General features: G+C 43.1%; 1 protein-coding gene across 1 annotated transcript in view; it reads left to right on the top strand.

The window, feature by feature from the left end:
• Positions 1-19,699, top strand: part of cacnb1 (calcium channel, voltage-dependent, beta 1 subunit) — a 28,291-nt gene that overhangs the window by 124 nt on the left and 8,468 nt on the right. The window contains exons 1-9 of the mRNA XM_079521491.1: positions 1-181; positions 10,768-10,887; positions 11,420-11,542; positions 11,810-11,946; positions 12,429-12,496; positions 13,835-13,995; positions 16,624-16,704; positions 17,067-17,125; positions 17,247-17,356. The exon at positions 1-181 is cut by the window's left edge and continues 124 nt beyond it. Coding sequence (XP_079377617.1) covers positions 146-181; positions 10,768-10,887; positions 11,420-11,542; positions 11,810-11,946; positions 12,429-12,496; positions 13,835-13,995; positions 16,624-16,704; positions 17,067-17,125; positions 17,247-17,356 — 895 coding nt within the window. The 5' untranslated portion in view covers positions 1-145. The remainder of the gene's footprint in view (positions 182-10,767; positions 10,888-11,419; positions 11,543-11,809; positions 11,947-12,428; positions 12,497-13,834; positions 13,996-16,623; positions 16,705-17,066; positions 17,126-17,246; positions 17,357-19,699) is intronic.

Below are 19,699 nucleotides of genomic sequence, written 5' to 3' on the forward strand. Positions count from 1 at the left end.
GCGAGACACACAAATTACTCACACTTGCTGTCACTATCTCACACACACACACGCGCGCACACACGCACGCACACATTTCTCTATCTCTGTGGACTCTGGCTGTGGCCCCCTGGTTTGCCGTGGTGCGCTGAGCGTGGCCAACGACATGGATCCGACGGAGAGGATTCGCAGGCCCATGTTGGTAAGAAAGATTTGGTTGAACCTATACAGGCTGTACAGTTTAACAGTGTCTTCCAGGACTGAACTGGAAGAACTTGTGAATGGGTCGTTGTGTGCTCACTTACTTGTGTGTGTACTGTGTGAATGAATGAAATGGAATACCGAAAGCTGAGTAGATGGCGTAAGTCCGACATAACAGAGGAAACTTTATTTGTTGTCATTCTAGTAGACAGTTCGATATCTCCTTGGCCACTGCTTTCTTTTGATCTTCCATTCTCACTTGCATTGAGCGATTCCATTTTGGGGCTGGGCCACAGCTGCTGGTGCGGCGCTGTGTTTTTAATTAGACCTCCAGTCCGACTGGCGGTCTGCGCTGCTATGTGAGCTGCCTGCCTGGCTATCCCAGCACCATTGACATTTCCGAGGGCGTCTCTTTCTCTGCGAGGGCCCTCTTCCAGAAGGACCTGGCTTGTTCTAGACATCTCATTAGTCTAGTAGTGACACTATGACCTAGGACCGAGTCAGTCCGAAATAAAGAGAACACAATAAATACAATGGTCGAAATAAATTTAAATAGCTAATTGAGTGTTATCAACCCATATCAACCAGTAGGTTACTTATCAAGCTCATTTAATGGAGCCACTGGAGCGGAGATGTTGTTGTTGTCAGCCATTGTCCGACGTGGCATTGGTCGCATTGTCCGACTATTATTAACCCTAACCCTAACCCTGTCTCAGTCTTAACCAGCCACGTAAGTCAATTTCACTATGTTTTTGCTTCGGCGGCAGTAATTTCACCTCAGCGATTCCTAATCACAGCCAGTAGGCTCCAGTAGAGCCTACTTGATGAGTAACCTGGTGGTGATTATGGGTTGATACTAGCATTCGAAGCGGGTGATTTAAAAGGAATGATTATTTCAAAAAACGTTTTTGTAATCCTTTATTGTATTCTTGCTTTTGCCTGTTTGCCCTCTTTTTCAGAAAAAAATAATCAGCAAGGACTTGTTATTTCTAAAACTAAAATCCTGTCTTGGTTGGCTTGTGGATCTGGGTATTTCTTTTCACCTCTGTCCATGACTCATGTTTTCTAGCTCTCTATCAGCACCTTTTGAGTTAGATTTCCCAGTGACACTGTGACTGTCCCACTACTAGTTGAGTTAGATTTCCCAGTGACACTGTGACTGTCCGACTACTAGTTATATTTCCCAGTGACACTGTGACTGTCCGACTACTAGTTATATTTCCCAGTGACACTGTGACTGTCCGACTACTAGTTATATTTCCCAGTGACACTGTGACTGTCCGACTACTAGTTATATTTCCCAGTGACACTGTGACTGTCCGAATACTAGTTATATTTCCCAGTGACACTGTGACTGTCCGACTACTAGTTGCCATGACAATGTGATAGCAGAGCAGGGCACATTTACACAGTGGAGCAGCCATTGGCCATGAACATCACATGTGAAATCTCTTCCTTGACCATTCCTCTTGATATATTATATACGTTTTCTTTTGTCTCCAGTTGGTAATCTCCAGTTGGTAGTTTTATTGTGTCTTCCTTTGTTTAGTTTAATCTATCTTCATTGCACGGCATGTCGCTTGCCAAAAATAAAAATGCTTGACTCATTTACTCATCAGGTATTAGTTACCTGTGTTTTGTTAATTCAATGTGCTAACCCAGGGGACATTGGTGAAAATACAGCAGAACTGAGACTGGGTTTTTGGACTACAATGCAATCAGGTTCAATAGCAGGCAGCTTGTGTTCTCTACCTGTGTGATGTTTAATGTCTATGGCCGGGGCCACAGGGTGACCCAATGACTAAAACGAGACAGAAGGACGTAAATTGTTCATTAATCAAAATCTTCATTAGCCACTGAATTTGGTACGGTTGCCTTTTATTTATCAATGTCTAATATTTATTTTAATTGTCGTCAGTCAATCGTCATTATAACACATTTATCCTTTCTAAAAACAGATGTAGATTTCTTCATCAAACTACAAATTAACGCTTTCAAAATGTAGTTTCCCAGTGGAGGCCGTCAATACATCATAAATTGTGATGGTGGTGTTGCTGAGGGTAGACTCTTACTTTCATCATTCAGGGTAACTGTCTTTTGCTGTCCCACCCTCTTTGCTTGTTCTCGATTTGCTTATTCTCTCTCTTATCTTGCAGCATGTTCAATCTCAAAGCTAAGCAGGTATGACTTTGTGGCAGTAGCAGCCACTGTGCAGAAGAGGGAGGAAGCTGGTGCTCAGTCATTGTCGCAGATGATAAATATGAATCTGAATCACCCATAGGACCTTGTGTTTGTTGTTGCACTGCTGAGAATAGTTTGCATTGTACGTTTTATAACTTGTGACGATCAGTTAATCCATAATCTGTTGGATTTTAAGTTGTTTAAATATTTTGTTATGTAGGCTACACGTCTTTTTATCCAATTAACCCCACCCTGGTCAATTGGCCAAAAGTGTGGCCAATGTGTGGCCTCACAGCAGTTACGCCAATTCAATGGTTGCCAGTTGAACAGTTCTATCTGTCTGTCTGTCTGTCTGTCTGTCTGTCTGTCTGTCTCTGTAATAAGACACAAAGAGAGTTGTTATGACAGCGCTAGAGTTCAAGTCATGCTCTATTTAATCCGTTCTTCCTCTGTCTCGTTAACTGTAATGGTTACTATGACACTACAGGGGTAACTATCTACTCTAGTTCAACCAATAGGACACCGGCTCTGTTGGTCAGGTGGCCTGTAGCTATTTTGAACAGGAGCTGTATGTGAAGTGAAGCAAGCAACTCATTTAGAGACAGACCCTATTGACAGAGGGCAGAAGAGAGAGAATGAACTATAGGGATTGATGTAGCTATACTCGGGGAAGGAAGGTGAAGAAATGATGAATTCAATTGCATTAACACTGATTGAGTAGGGGGAAGCGGGAAAGGAAGAGTTGATCAGTCTTGCCTTTGTACCATACCACTAAACTCATCTCCACCTGTGTGTGTGTGTGTGTGTGTGTGTGTGTGTGTGTGTGTGTGTGTGTGTGTGTGTGTGTGTGTGTGCGTGTGCGTGTGCGTGTGCGTGCGTGCGTGCGTGCGCAGACTCGCGTGCGTGTGTGCGTGATGTTTGCATGCATCTGTGTTTGTGCGTGCGTGCGTGCATGCTGTCTAAAGTGTCTATTCATCTTCTCTATTTATATACCATTTCATTTGTTTGTTTGCATTAACAGTAATGTACGTCAGTGACACGCATGCAGTTTATGTACACACATAAACAGCACACACACACACACACACACACACACACACACACACACACACACACACACACACACACACACACACACACACACACACACACACACACACACACACACACACACAGGTTGATCGCCCATCCCTCCCCTTCTCACTCTTGAGTTTTGCTGCCTCACAGACTTGTTGCCATTCGGGAGTCTGTCTTACTTTTTGTGGTTTCAAGCTAATTTTGTCTTGGAGTGACATCCTGTGGCTTTCCCCCGCAAGGTTTATTGACCTTTTTCTAATTGCCGCTCCATGTTGGGATTGAGATGCACCTGTATGGTTTAGAAGATGACTCAGAGCTGGTAAGTGGCGATGGATGTCATTATCTTCATTAGACGCAGCATGTCACAGTCATACACAGCATTACTTCTAGTGATATGTGAGCACAATGCTGGGAGTGTTTGAGTTGTAAAATGAAACAGGAAGTGGGGACTGTTAACAGATGCCCGAAGTCTAACAATTGCCTTGGCAACAGGGAGTGTCTGCGTTCGGTCTGTTGTTGCCTAGCCACAGAGTGCTTTGATAGGACAGGTGGCTGTGCTAGAATCAACATTATGGGTCGTTCATTCTAAGACATACAGAGACTCATGGTTAGTGACGAGACAGAAGGCAAATACATTTTTCCGCACTAATGTGACTGTAGTGTACACACACACACACACACACACACACACACACACACACACACACACACACACACACACACACACACACACACACACACACACACACACACACACACACACACACACACACACAAATGCACTGAAAAGATATCTCGCTAACTTTCTGACATACAGTACAACGAGTATTTTTGTCTGTCGTGGCAGGTTGCCCTGCAGTGTTTATATTTAGCCCCCTCATGTTCTTCCGGGGCTTCAGTATGTTTGTGAATATATGGGGAATCTATCTCTCATCCTTTAAGAGGTTGTATTTGAGGAACAGGGAAGAGGTTATTTGTGTTGTGTGTTTGTGTTAAACAATATTACCTCAAGTTACTCCAGAAAGGGCTATTTGGAGTTTGTAGTTTAGGTGTGATGTTGTCAGGGTTCGATTTGTAAAACGATTTCCTATATGCTTTATATTAATGACAATTGCCGATCTACAAGCTCACAATGAGTCGCATCACGGCACAAAATAGAGAATTTGCCCAAAGTTTGCCCAAAATAGAGACACCATGGTTAATATGATTAAGATACATTTTAATTAAATTAACTTGTGACGTTATCCATCCATCTTCAACCTCTTATCCGGATCCCAGTGACAGGGTAATATTATAGTAAATGGACTGCATTTATATAGCGCTTTTCTCCAAAGCACTTTACAATTCATCCATTCACACACCGATGGCGGAGGACACCATGCAAGGCACCAACCTGCTCATCGGGAGCAGTTACAGTGTCTTAGGGCCTGTACAGACGAGGACGTATTCGGTGTTTCTGGGGCAAGTAATTAGCCGATCTACCCTTTTTGTCACACGGAGACGGCGTTTTGGGGGACTTTAACGGCTAATTTTGAAACTACCTTCCAGAGTGGGAAAGTTTGGAGACGCGACTTTCACGTCTCCGTGTGTACAGCGAATGCCGCCTAATTTGCTGAAACGGTGATGTCATAGTCCCCTCGCCCCTCCAAACTAACCAGTGTTAATGGTTTATTTCACCATAACCACTTACATATAAGTATCACAGCTATTTTATATTTGCACATAATGTCTATAAATCTCTTCTCCAAAAATAGCCGATCTGCAGCCCGCACGCATGCAAACCGTTGTTGAGATTGAGCAGGCATGCACGAGAGAGGAGTTGTGCGTGAGGAGCTGATCACAGATAGAGGGAAAGTGTTATATTTGGCCTATTATTTATGCTATATATTATTGACCGCGTCGCAGTCAGTCACAGAGAGAGAGAGAGAGAGAGAGAGATGCTGCGTGTTAAAAAATAGAAGGGGCGCGCTCTCTCTCGCTCTCTCTCTCTCTCTCTCTCACACTCTCTCTCTCTCACACTTACTTTGTGCTTGCTGCTGTTTTCAGAAGAATTAATCCAAGGTTTGTCATATATTATGGTTTAGTAGGCAATGGCATACACTTTAGCTGGTCAGTCAGTGTGTGCAGACTCAGAGAGAGAAGCAGCACTGCTCTGCTCATTAAATTGATATGACGCATATGCGCATCTGATCAAGATAATTAGTTATTTGGCAACACCTGTGTGAAATACCAACGCTTTCATATAGCCTTTAGAATAAGCTTTTTCTTTTTTTTGTGGCCATCTGCAGGCCAGCCATGTGTACTGCATCTTTATCTTGAAAACAAAGCAGTTTACCGGTCTCGAGTGGATGTCGTACATAATTAACATAACCGCAATGTAGACGCAGTAAGTTTTATATCGTTCACAAAACTTAGGCGGGGAACAGCCCGCGACGTCCTCGTGAAGGCAGCCCCTTAGTCAAGGACACTTCGACACTCTGCCATGGGAGGAGCCTCCTGAGCCACTGCCACCCCCCATTTATCAAACATAAATATCAAACATTAGTTTGTACTAGTATCAGTCTAGATGTATTCAAGCCTATACCGGTACTTAAGTCTGACCAGGGACTGGCATAAAACATGTCAGTGATCATGACCAGGGGGGTGATATAAAAACAAAAGCAGAGGCATGGAGCCCTACCAACAGCAGATCCAACCCTTGATGTCGTATGCATTTCATTGAGCATGCGTTTAGGTGTCTGGGCGCTTCACACGAGCAGGACTCAGGAGGTTTTGAAACGTCATTACATACAATTATGGTGTATGTCATCATCCTTGCACTTTCTCACCTCTATTTAAAAAGCACAACAAAAAAACCCACCTAATGACTCATTTCTCCTTTCTGGCACACTCAGCTGTCCACATTCTTGTCAGCACCTCCCACAAGTGGCAGGCAGTCTGTCACCTCAAAGAAGCAAGTGAGAAAAGACAAGAAAAGAAGTGGGATTGTTATATAAACGTGAAGCTCAAACGCTTCACACTGCTTCGCTGACTCACAGTGCTGCACTGTAGAACAGGTCATCGTGCAATATTTATTTTTGTACGATAGGGGCGGTTGCTCTTTTTGTTTTCTGCTTATTTATCTGATTGCGCCCGTCAGATGCTTAACCCTAACCTTATTCACACTGTAACATGCTTATACAAAATAATCTTATCTAAAATATTAACTACTGTACTGTAAACCACACCAAACCCATGCTTAAGATTCTAAATTTTCCATCTAAAATGGACTGATTAAACCATACTGTACCAAACCTATGCTTCAAATGTACCATAGGGTACTAACATCACCTAAGCTTAGCTCTAGTGCAGTGGTTCTCAACCAGTGGTCCGGGCCCACCAGTGGTCCTTGAGGGGGTTCCAGGTGGTCCCCAGCTAAATGATGGAGAGTTGGTAACCAAATGGACACCAAATGGAGGTCTGAGAAGCTAAATGGAGCCTTATAGATTTAACTCTTGAGAGCGTAAAATTAAACTACATTTTCATTTTACACTCTCAAGAGTTAGAAGATGGATGTTTGCCTGTTATCTCTCCTAATGGTACCACATCAATACAGCATGGAAATGTGGACAAAATCGTATCCAACGATAACAAAATATTCTACGTTTTGGGTCTCAGAGGCTAAATGACATCAAATGATGATCCGTGGCTCAAATGCCGAAATATATAACGGGCTTTGATATGAAAGGGGTTGAAAACCACTGCTCTAGTGTATTAATAAAACCACACAAAATGCATGCCTATTAAATGTAACTAAACGAAACCCTACTAGATAGTGCCTAACATTAAGTAAAATGAATTTACTAGGGATGAATGAAGCACTTTAGGCTCTCCGGAGACTAGGGTTTGTTATGGTGTGGTATGGGCGGTTTAGGGTCAGCCAAGAGAGAGCATCAGGTTACACAGCATGCCTGACGGAAGCTTTGGAAACCCGTAACCGCTTCATGATAAATTTATAACTCTGCTAATATTATAAACCAGTACAGCCGTGAGCCGTTATCTCTGCTTCTCTCCGTCGTCTGTTTATTATGTGTCACTGACATCCCCACGCCACGGCGCTGTCACCACAACATGAAAGAAACACACCTAGCACCTCATGCCTTTCTTCATCTTTTTAAAAGATATTTTTGGGGCTTTTTCTGCCTTTATTTGATAGTTTACAGTAAGCTGACAGGAAATGGGGAGAGAGATGGGGAGTGAAACGCAGCAAAGGAGTAGCAAATTTGACATGCAACAAAGTAACTGTTTAAATCAACATACAGTTGGAGGCCATCGATATTGTCCTTTTCTTTTTGCCGAGGTTTGCGTGATCTGCGCAAAAGGACAGTTTGGTGTTTTAAACATTATGTTATAATTTAGCTATTGAAAAATAGCAGATCTACAAGCTCATAGCGCGCCACCGAGTGGCGCGCTACGAGCTTGTAGGTCTGCTATTTTTGAAAAATCGTGAAAATATTTATTTCAGAAAACTGGAGGATTTAGAAGGATTTTTTAAAATGTTGAGGTCAGGCCTAAATGGGTCAAATGATAAGGGACAATATCGGTGGCACCCAACTGTATGCCCTCCTCATCCAACTCCGATGACCATCAATGTGCATGAGATTGCCTGTGAGCCAGCTTGCACACAACAAGGTGGTCAAGTCCCTTTTCATTTGATTTTGTTGCTGTTGCTTGTAGTCCAACAAAACATATTGGTTTACAATAATACGATTATGTTCATATTGATGTTCATATTTCTCTTGAGGCGTTCATGACATTATTACAGCATTAGTAATACAGGACTTGTAGCCTGGCATTGGCCAGACTCATAATGTGGATTCACTCACAAGTTCCTCCCCATACATTATGAGCTAGGCTGTACATTGTTAGATTTAGGTTGCAATCCTCTCACAAGGAAACACATGATCAATTCAGGCTCCAAGCATGGAGTGATTATCGCACAATTTACAATTTACAATTTAGGCATTTAGCAGACGCTCTTAATCCAGAGCGACTTACAATAGGCAAGAACAAAAAGCATGGGAATACATCACATATGTAACAAAATGCATTTATCGCGAAACATGCGTAAGCTAAGACCGTGACTAGAACATATCTATATAATGACATTATACATATAAACTATAACTAGAACATATCTATATAATGACACTATACATATAAACTACACATATGTGCTATACTATGCTGTACATATATACTATGAAGTGCTATGACTACATACAATGCACTTATTGTGCTGTCTACATGACATGCTATAAGTCTGTTTCAAATGCTATATAAGTCTAAGAAGTGCTGTCTAAGGGGGTAGGGTAAGTGCTATGGGCCATGATGGAGTCTGAAAAGGTGGGTTTTCAGACTACGGCGGAAGATCGGGAGTGATGCTGCAGTTCTGATTGCAACGGGAAGTGCATTCCACAGTTTTGGGGCCAGAAGGGAGAAGAGTTTGGGACGTGTGGAGCGTTGTCCCGGCGTTTTTAGTGAGGGTACTTCCAGCTTCCCTGCGTTGGCTGATCTGAGTGCGCGGGAGGGTTTGTAGGGTTCAATCATGCTGGCAAGATATGGGGGAGCCATACCTTTGGTTGCTTTAAATGCCAACATCAGAGTTTTGTATTCTGTGCGGGCAGCGACCGGGAGCCAGTGCAGGGAGCGGAGCAGGGGGGAGACATGTGAGAATTTTGGCTGGTTGAAGACCAAGCGAGCTGCGGCATTTTGGATCAGTTGGAGAGGCTTCAGTGCACATGCCGGTAGGCCAGTAAGGAGAGAGTTACAATAGTCAAGTTTTGACAGGACTGTTGTCTGGATTAGGAGCTGGGATGATTCCTGGGTGAGGAACGGTCTAATTCGTCGTATGTTATAGAGTGTGAACCTACAGGATCGAGTGACAGCTGTGATGTGAGTTTTGAACGAGAGCTGACTGTCCAGGACAACACCAAGGTTCCTGGCTGTTGGGACAGACGTTACCAGGGCGTTGTCTACGGAAATAGTTAGCTCCCGCATCGGGCAGGACTTAGCTGGGAAGAAGAGAAGCTCAGTCTTGTCTGGGTTCAGCTTGAGGTGGTTGGAGGACATCCACTGTGAGATGTCAGCCAGGCAAGCAGTGATGCGCTCTTCCACCTGGGTGGAACCTGGCACACATGCGCACACACAGTCAAGTGCACGCACACGCACACACATGCGCATGCGCACACGCGCGCGCACACACACACACACACACACACACACACACACACACACACACACACACACACACACACACACACACACACACACACCTGACATACTGTATGTTTTTTCATGCGTGAAGTGATTTCAGTTGGTCTGCTTGCTGTTTTTACTGCCCCTCACAGTTGGGGTGTGGGGTTGATTTACGAGTAAACACAATATAACTTATTTAAACCCAGGATATACACATGAAAGCGTAATAAACACAAAATTAAATTAAACTGTCCGACATAGCCACCAATACATTACATAGCACGCAGCACGTCACATGAACTACACCAGGGGTGCCCAAAAGGTAGATCACAAAGGCTGTGCAAGTGTGCAGGTAGATCACATGACATGGCCCTAAAGAATATTTAATTTAAATATATATATATTTTTGGCATCTGCCTTGAATCTTGAATTAAGGTGACTTGATTGAATATATGTAACGCCAGCGCCGCTATTCCAGAGCCCCCTCAGGTCGATTTTTAAACTATTTTCAGCAATGGTATAATCATTTTTTTGGTTGGTAGATCTTGTTGAGCTGGTCATTTTGAAAGTAGCTCTCAAGTCAAAAAAGTGTGGGCACCTCTGAACTACACGTTACAAAACACTGAAAAACACAATTATCAAACCATAAAAACACCAATCTAAATTGCATCATTAGCCTGTAGCTTAGGCCTAGAGTGTCGCAGTCCCCTGGGCCTGGGACTAGGATGTACACACACACACACACACACACACACACACACACACACACAAACATAATGTATGATAAGAGCTATAATACCATAACCTGTGAAATTATTCCCAAATGTTCATGAGTCCGCTCCCCTACTGTGTGTGTATTTGTTTGTCATAATAGATTTTTTACACAATAGAGGGGGCATCCGGATTTGAACCGGGGACCTCTTGATCTGCAGTCAAATGCTCTACCACTGAGCTATACCCCCTTGTGAAACATTTGTCAGAGTACACATCTATGTTCCTTTGCTGAAGGCTGTGTCATACTGTCAACAGTAGAGCGCCAGCCACGCCACCTTAATCTATTTGCATAATATGTGACGTATGTGTGTTCTCCAGGGCTCTGCAGACTCCTATACTAGTCGGCCGTCAGATTCGGATGTGTCTCTGGAGGAAGACCCAGAGGCCCTGAGGAAGGAAGCCGACAGGCAGGCCCTCGCCACGCTTGAGAAAGCCAAGGTCAGATCAGAGATCAGGATCTGCACTCCTGTTTGACCATTATCACACGGTGGCTTTTATTCAGGGGTGTCATTATTTGTTAAAAGTGTTTGATTAAAGGTCCTTTGACATTGTTTTTTTAAAAAGATAAAGAAAACTGAGGTCCTTCCAACCTTTTTGAAAGATCTTAACTAAAAATAACTATTCAGATAAATCATGTTAGGTTCGTTAGGTAGATCAGCTATTTTTGCTATTTGCTATTTCTTTCTACGCAGAAGTATACTATAGTTTATATGTGCAGTCACACCGAACTTTGATTCTGCCTACGTGGCGGATTCTGTCAATGCTTTTCAAAGGGAACGCAGCAGTTTGTTGCTGTTCGCGGTTTTCTGAAAAGAATTAAAAACACACTCCGTTCCCATTGAAAAGCAATGCCAGAATCTGCAGCATAGGCAGAATCAAAGTTCAGTGTGACTGCACCCTAAATTCTCCAACTGTTGGAAGCTGTTCTTTCTGCATGCTTAACATGTCTTTTTGATCTTCACTGCTGCAGACCAAACCTGTGGCATTCGCTGTACGGACAAACGTAGGTTACAACTCTGGCCCCAATGATGACGTACCTGTTCAGGGCATGGCCATATCCTTTGAAGCCAAAGACTTCTTGCACATCAAAGAGGTGGGACCCTCCATTATGTTCTGATCCATAAATAAAGCTGGTTTGATTTGTACATGATTCATGATTCTGCGTTAGTGTTTTTCTACACTGTAAAATCCATAGTGTTAATGTAACTCAGAAATTGTACAGATGGAACCACATCAATTGAGTTACATTAACATTGGTGATTTTACTGTGTAAAGCAATAAAGCGAGAAGAGGCAGTGGTACTGACCGCGGTTATAGGTCATTAATGCTCATCTGTACGTGTCTGTGTATCTGTATGCAGAAATACAATAACGACTGGTGGATTGGACGTCTGGTGAAGGAAGGCTGTGAGGTTGGCTTTATCCCCAGCCCCGTCAAACTGGAGAACACCCGTCTACTGCAAGAGCAGAGGATGAGACAGAACCGACTCAGCTCCAGGTATAAGGCGACAGCCGTTGCCTCTCACACAAACACAGTAACACACGCATGAATGCATGCATGTGCACGCACGTGCCGCAAACCTCTAGTTCAGTGGTTTTCAACCAGTGGTCCGGGGACCACCCGTGGTTGTTGAGGGGGTTCCAGGTGGTCCCCTGCAGCTAAATGACGGTGAGTTGGTGGGTGCAGTACTTTCTAACCAATGACTAGTCTAAACTAAGTACTGCACCCGGAGAATTGTTATTTTGATCAGCTTTTGCCTGTTATCTCACCTATGGTACCTACCCAACGTCAATACAGAGTGGAATTATGTGGACAAAATCTTATCCAATTACATCAAAATATTCGAGGTTTTGGGTCTTGAGAGACTAAATCTCATCAAATGGTGGTCTGTGGATGAATAAATAATGGGCCTTGATATGAAAACCACTGCTCTAGTTAATTCTAGTGTCATCTAACCTTTTCTCTGTTTTTTGTCACAGTAAATCTGGAGGCAGCTCCAGTCTGGATGTTGCCACAGGAACCCGCAGGCCCACCCCTCCTGGCACAGGTGAGCTTAAGGGTCACCCTTTGTCACTGTACTGTACTGTGTGTGCGTGCGTGCATGTGTCGGTTTGTGTATAATTCTGTGAGTGACGGAGAGAGATGACATGAGCCAGTATGGCTGATCTAGATAATAGATCGTAATTGGATAGTTAGTCAGCCATGATGATGAATCACGGCACGTCTTTGTCGGTGTGTACTATGGAAGTGAGAGAAGGTAAGGTCTGTCATTAGCCTGGACTGAAATAGAGCTGGGAATGGACTCCAATCATTAAAGCTGATCAACTGTGTGTGTGCAGCACTGAGACACAGTGCCGCTGCTCAATGTACACACAGGGGTAGGACAGAGGGAACTGCAAAATAGATTCATCAAGCTCGATTGACGTTTTAATTCATTTTGTTGATACGTCACCACATTACCACTTTACGTCACTACATGTGGCATGTCATTATTGGCAAAGGTTTGCAAGTTCAATTCTAAAAACCTCAAAATTATTTTGAAAATAGCATATCTACAGCACCTCTAGATTTGCTATTTTCAAAATCATTTTGAAACTTGTCGTGAATAAGTTAAGTAGTTTAACAATGGAGGCACTGAACTGAACACTGAATACAAATCAGTTGATGCATTATCTATTTTAATGCATAGATACCTGTGGAATGGTGATTTATTATTTCCCTTTTTTTTACACAGTGATAACAGTGACCTGTCAGTGAATTCATTTCTCGACATTATAATTTACCAAAGTCACGCAGGGCTGGTAGGATTTATCCCCGGACAGTGATGTCCACACACTTGCCAATCCCCCATGCCAATCTTTACCCCACAAACTACCACATATGTACTCCCACCCCGGCTACAGCGCTTCTCCTCAGCACTTGATCATCATCTCCTTCTTCTTCTACTTCTTCTTCTTCTTCTTCTTCTTTCTATGTCACATTTGCTGTGCCTCAGATTCAGTGCGTCACTCTGTTGTTCCTGCAGACAGTGTATTCACTCCTGGCTTCATCTAACTCCACTGCATTTCTTCAATCTCTGGTCACTGTTATTTCCTGTTTAAATCATGCTCTGTTTTATTTTAGATCCTCAGCCTGTGACCTTTTCTCTCCATGCAGTACCATCTCCTTTTCTATTCATTTTTGTATCTTTTTGACGCATCTCACACGCAGTCTTTCTATTATACTCTCTCCCCTTTTTAATTTTCAACCTTTGTTTTGTTTTTTACTCGTCATCCTTGTTCACTTTCCTGCTTCCTCCTCCTGCTCTCTCTCTCTTCCTCTCTTCTCTTCTCTCTGTTTTCCCTGCTGTTCCTCTCTCCACGTGCCGCCCTGCCCTTTCCCTCAGCTCACGTGGACATGTCCACAGTGAACTATGACGTTGACCCCCTCGACCTGGATGCCGAGGAGCCCCCTGAGCCCCAGGGTGACCCTCGCTCCCCCAAGGGCACGTCGGGCAGCGTAACGTCCCCACAAGCCAACGCCCACCGACTGCCCTTCTTTAAGAAGGTAACGCTAGGCCCCCCCCCTTTGCCCCACCCTCTAGTGGTCCCCCAGGTGTGCTCAGGTCTCATGAACTCTACAGCCTGCTTCTGACTAACTGCTCACAACTGACCCATTGCTGCTGCCAGTTTCTCAATCTAACACTGATTGGACCCTCAGGCTATGGTTACCGTGGAAACGCTGAGTTATGTTTGGATGTTTGTTTCTGTGCACGTCAACTGGGAGAGGCGCTGCGCTAGCGTGTACGCTCTTGAAACCACTGCAATTTTAGTCTAACATTTTTATTTCTCTTCCACTGGAACTACTACAGTAGATGTTGTCAATATTTCTATAATGGTCTCTGTTTAGTCAATAAACAGCTCCTCTCCCAATTACCACCCTCTTAATCCAACTAGCATGTAAATAACAAAGTGTGCTCTGTGTGTGTTGTGCTTTTTTGTGTCTGTTTTTTCATGTGTCTTGCTCTTTCTCTGGTGGGGTTTGTGTGTGGAACGATATGTAGGTGGCCCAGCTAAACAGAAACAGAAATCGGTGAGTGCTCTCTCTAACGAGACTAACCTCTAACCATTCAACTTCGCATCCTGTGTCCTCTTCTTTTGTGTTGCATTGTTGTCTGTTCTTCTCCGCTAGTGTGCTACAGAGATTAGGATTCAAGGGTTCAAAAATGCTCATCTCTACGATACTGCTCTCTGCAGGTCCCTAATTGTCCAGCTCTCCTAAACCACTTTAACCTTGCTGTCCCTATTTTGGGCTTTTTTTTTAGGTTTGAAAAAGATTTTCAAAAATTAAAGAAATTGCAGATTTATAAGCTCATCATAATGCATCTCACCGTGATATATTATGAATGTGTAGATTGGCTATTTGAGCTATTTTTTAAATAGGGCTTATATTACAACTGTTAACTGTTGATGTTAACTATACTTACTATATCTTTGTTTGCTTCCAAGTAATTATAAGATAGATTTGTTTTCTGGTTGACTGATTGAATAGGAATAGGACCATATAATTACTATTATATATTATATAATTATATAATAACTCTTGTAAATCATGGCAATTGCTTGTGTTACTTTCTCATTTTCCAAAAATACTTATGCCACAGTTATCAGTATGTAGGTTTAGACCAATCACACACCATCACCATGGTATGCAGAATGATTCCCCTAACACTAATGCACCCGACAGTCATTTCATTTCCATTTTTTACGGCTGATTTGAGTGACAGTGCCATAGCATCGACTCTTTTTTCAGCCTTTCAGCACAATTAATTTTCACACACAGACACATAACACTTCCCAAGTATCAATGTAAGAGTGCCAAAATGAATGCCAAAATGTATTAATGCTCAAATGTATTAAACATGTATACTAATGTATTAGGTCTAGAGTGTGCCGTCAGCCTCCTGTTGATCATACTAAATTGTTCAGCCGGATAATTCTGAATGCGCGAGCACTTTGGCTTTTATGCGCAGTGCCTCCAGCATTGCCCCCTTCAGAGACAAGAGTCATTATGGTGAAAGTTTTTAAACCCTGTATTTTTAGATTCCGTGAATACAAATGGGGTGAAGTGAGTTTTATGTAATGCAAAATGTACTGCGGTGGAGCCGGGCTCTCCAGCTCTATCTGCTGCTTTCAGTGTATTGAAAAACAGCACAGAATAGAGAGGAGGGCAGCGTGCTTGGAATATAGAGGTGCGAGAAAAAAAAAGAAAACGTGTTAATTCCCCCTGTTTTCAAGAGTAGAACATATGTGACTGTTTTCACACTCTCATCACTACAATGTACTGTTTCTGTGTATGGGGTGCTTATAGATGAACCATGTACTTATGATTCATCGTGCACTATTCATGCTCACCTAAAGTTTATGTGCTGGGGTATGGATTGATTGTGTGTGGGTGTTTTGCATAAGCTCTGTGCTCATCCCGTTTTCACTGTGAATGTAATGCGGTACTGGAGAGAATTGTGAGTTAAAGCAGACGTTGTATTTGTTTCCAGAATTCTATAATAGATATATTTTGGTATGGACAAATACTGTAAGCAAAAGAAAAACGTGAATATGTATGTTTTGAAAGCAAACACTACGGTACACTATTTTCTTCTTGTGTTAGTATAGTAGTAGTAAATAGTAATATGTTTCACAATCACCAACAGGCTTGAAAGGAAATGTTGTACTGTATTAGACCAGAACCTTAGCCACAAGATCCATCATTTACTCTCCTGCTACGGCATCCAATTTAACTATGGATAGTTTAATTATGTTGGACGGCAGACTAAGAAATTGAAATGAGCACTTCCAGTGAGGAATTGATTTCATGCGTTTGGGATAAACACTGGATATACTCCTACAGTGTGTCTAAAAGACACTATATCAATGTGACTGTAGCATGATGAGTTTCACAGAGAGCAACGAGTGTAGAGAGAGGGGCTTTCGTGTTGAGCGCGTTTGCCTCAGTACCCAGGCTTTTATTTCCGTTCGCATTCAAGCTTGTGTTAATGTATGTGTGAATGTATTTATGTGACTGTATATCATATATCATGGTTGCATGAGCTTTATCTTTGTGTAGCGGTGGTGTATGTTTAGAGACTGTACAGCAATGTGCCTCACCACATTCTCTGTGCTGTCCTCCCTGGCACAGATGGAGCATATCCCCCCCTACGATGTGGTTCCGTCCATGAGACCCATCATTCTAGTAGGGCCTTCTCTCAAGGGCTACGAGGTAAGGCCAATCTCAAATCAGACTACAGAAAAGGATTGTAGGTAGTGGATATTCAGCTGTCTGAGTTACGCCATATTTGATTGGTCAGGGGAAATCACGCAGTTGGATTGCTTTGCAGGGTAAAGTAAAGACATGTCATTATACTGCAGGTGAAGATTTTCTAGAATTGTGAAAGATTGTGGATCTGCTATTTTCACTATAAAAAAACTCGCAGATCGCGGGACGTTCAGAGTACCCAATTGCTTAACAGTGTTTCTTCTATCATTGTTGTCTGACAGCTGAATATCCCCTTCCATTATTTGATGGTTTATTTCACCTGGTCCAGGCCATGTAGATCATCTAATGTACATTGTGCCTTCAAGGTGACAGACATGATGCAGAAGGCGCTCTTTGACTTCCTAAAACACAAGTTTGAGGGCAGGTGAGTGTCATAGACAAATTACCGCACAACACGGCTGCAATTTTGATACCAGGTATCACCATCACCAGGTATCTGCTTCGATTGGCTTTGTGCCAAATCTTGTTGGTTGTGTTTGTTTCAGGATATCCATCACACGGGTCACTGCTGACATCTCCCTGGCCAAACGATCCGTCCTCAACAACCCCAGTAAACACACCATCATTGAGCGCTCCAGTACCCGGTCCAGCCTGGGTAAGACAAGTCCTAGCAAACAAGAAAACACAACACAACACAACACAACACAACACAACACAACACAACACAACACAACACAACACAACACAACACAACACAACACAACACGACACAACACAACACAACACAACACAGCTACTATGAAATCAAAGTGGCATCTCTGCCACCAAGAAAGCAGTGGTGGAAAGTATCAATGCTGAAATGTAGAAATACTCTGTTACAAGTACAAGTACAGTACAAGTACAGTACTGTTACAAGGAATTTAATTCTAATTCTTGAGTAAAAGTACAATAGTATTGGTAGAAACTAGAAAGTATTCACCATTGCCCAGATGGAGCCTGCAGAACCCCCGATGACCTTGGCAGGGACGTAGCTGACCATTTGGTTGCCGTACTCGTAGGATATTTGTGCCGACGAGAGCGTTGCTATTGCTCATGCAGATCGGCTACTTTTGCTGTTTGCGAGGACGTACACACGGCCGCTCGTTATTAAGCGGCGGAGCCGCGGTGAAAATTGTTATTTTGAGGGTCGGTTTGGCCCTCGGCGTGTTGCCCTACTCGCAGTGCGTATTGCGCGTATAGGTAGCGACGGCACTGGACCTTGGGATACATCACTGAGGATACGTCCAAGGTGCATCCATGCAATGTTTTTTTGTTCCTCATTATGCAGAATGTCACAAGTTATCAAATGTATAGAAGTCGTTTGAAAATAGCAGTTCTACAAGCAAGCAACGTTTTGTGAGCTTGTAGATTGTATATTTTCAAATAGACAGTAAAATAGTAGTAAAATAGGGCTGAAGAAGTGTCTTTTATAACAATAATCAAAATCTACATTAAAGTAACTAGTATCTAAAGTATTCAGCTAATTGTTGTGGAGTAAGTAAGTAGTGAAGTATCGAAAGTACTTAAAATATATACTTAAAGGAGCGTTCCGGACAACTCGTTTTCTTCAATAATATGATGATGATAATCCATTGATCACTGGAAAATTTGCGAAAAAAGAAAGAGAACTCCATGCTGAGCGTTCCTCAGCGTTTTACCTGCACGGCGGGTCAAACAGTGGATCTTTTCTTTTTTCGCTTCCTGCCTTTTTCGCTTCAGGTCGTTTGACCGTTTTGAGCCCACCTAGCTTTCTTAAAGCCACAGTGCCCTGTATATATATATATATATATTCCCCCCCCCCCCCCCCCCCCCCCCCCCCCCCCCGCCACTAACAGGGGTTCATACATTATCATCAGAATTCAGTAAAAACAATGGGTTGTCCGGAACTCTCCTTTAAGTACAGTACTTGAGTACATGTACTTAGTTACTTTCCACTATTTAAAAAAACAAACATAATATTATGCATAATATTATAAAATATAATATAATATAAAAAGTGCTGAGATGCGTTACGTTGGAAACCCACCAAAAAAGTGTCTCTCACAAGCGCTGTTGTGGGTGGAGCCTTTATTGTGCACCACTGTTCTTGCTAAATCTGGCCACAACGGATGTCTGCTCAATGTGTTTCAATGAGAATACACACTTACTTAGAGACGGGAAAAACATCTGCGTCTGCTTCCGTGCGCAGCCTGTGATAATAACGGCTGCATTTGTTAGCATGGGAGCAGGAAAAAAGCTTGTGCGGACACCTGTGGGTTTCACGCGGTACATTGAGTATTGGTACTTGACTGTACAAGTCAACACAGTACGACAGGAATGGAGGTTTCCTGTTAAAGCTGGGCATCTACAGCACTGAAAGTGGCCAATTTCTGCCCTTACAGTATATTCCTTCTCTGTTTGACTATCATGGGTTTGATCTCTTCTCTCCCTTCATCCTGTCTTTGCTACCCGTCATCCACCCATCCTTCCTCCCTCCCTCGCCTTTCCTCTGCCACCACGCTCTTCCTCCACCCTCTTTTGATTCAGACGTAATGGGTACGTAAGCTCTCTCCGTCCATGCGGAACACAATGAAGCATCTTCTCCTCTTCCCTCCCCTTTCTGTCACTGCATTCATCATACATCACGTGTATGCCTGTCTGCTTGTGTGTCAGTTTCTCTGTTCCTCATATTTTTTCCATGGCAGCCTGTAGACTCTTTAACGAACAGAAATGCACAGGGAAACCAGAACAGGAAGACAACAAGGCAAGGGCAACTACTGGGATGGCTGTTAGCTGCTCTACACCTGCTGTCTCTGGTTGAGGGGAAACACGATAGGGTCCCTGGGGGCAAAACTGTGAACAGGGATGAGCACCCATGGGAAACTGATACTCAGCACACTGTACTGACCCCCACACTGTGACCTAGAATTTCCCTCGCTGTACTGTAGGTAGCTCATCTAAAAAAGGGTTAGGGTCTATA

Source organism: Electrona antarctica (assembly GCF_951216825.1).
Source record: "Electrona antarctica genome assembly, chromosome: 14".
NCBI classification, from domain to species: Eukaryota; Metazoa; Chordata; class Actinopteri; order Myctophiformes; family Myctophidae; genus Electrona; species Electrona antarctica.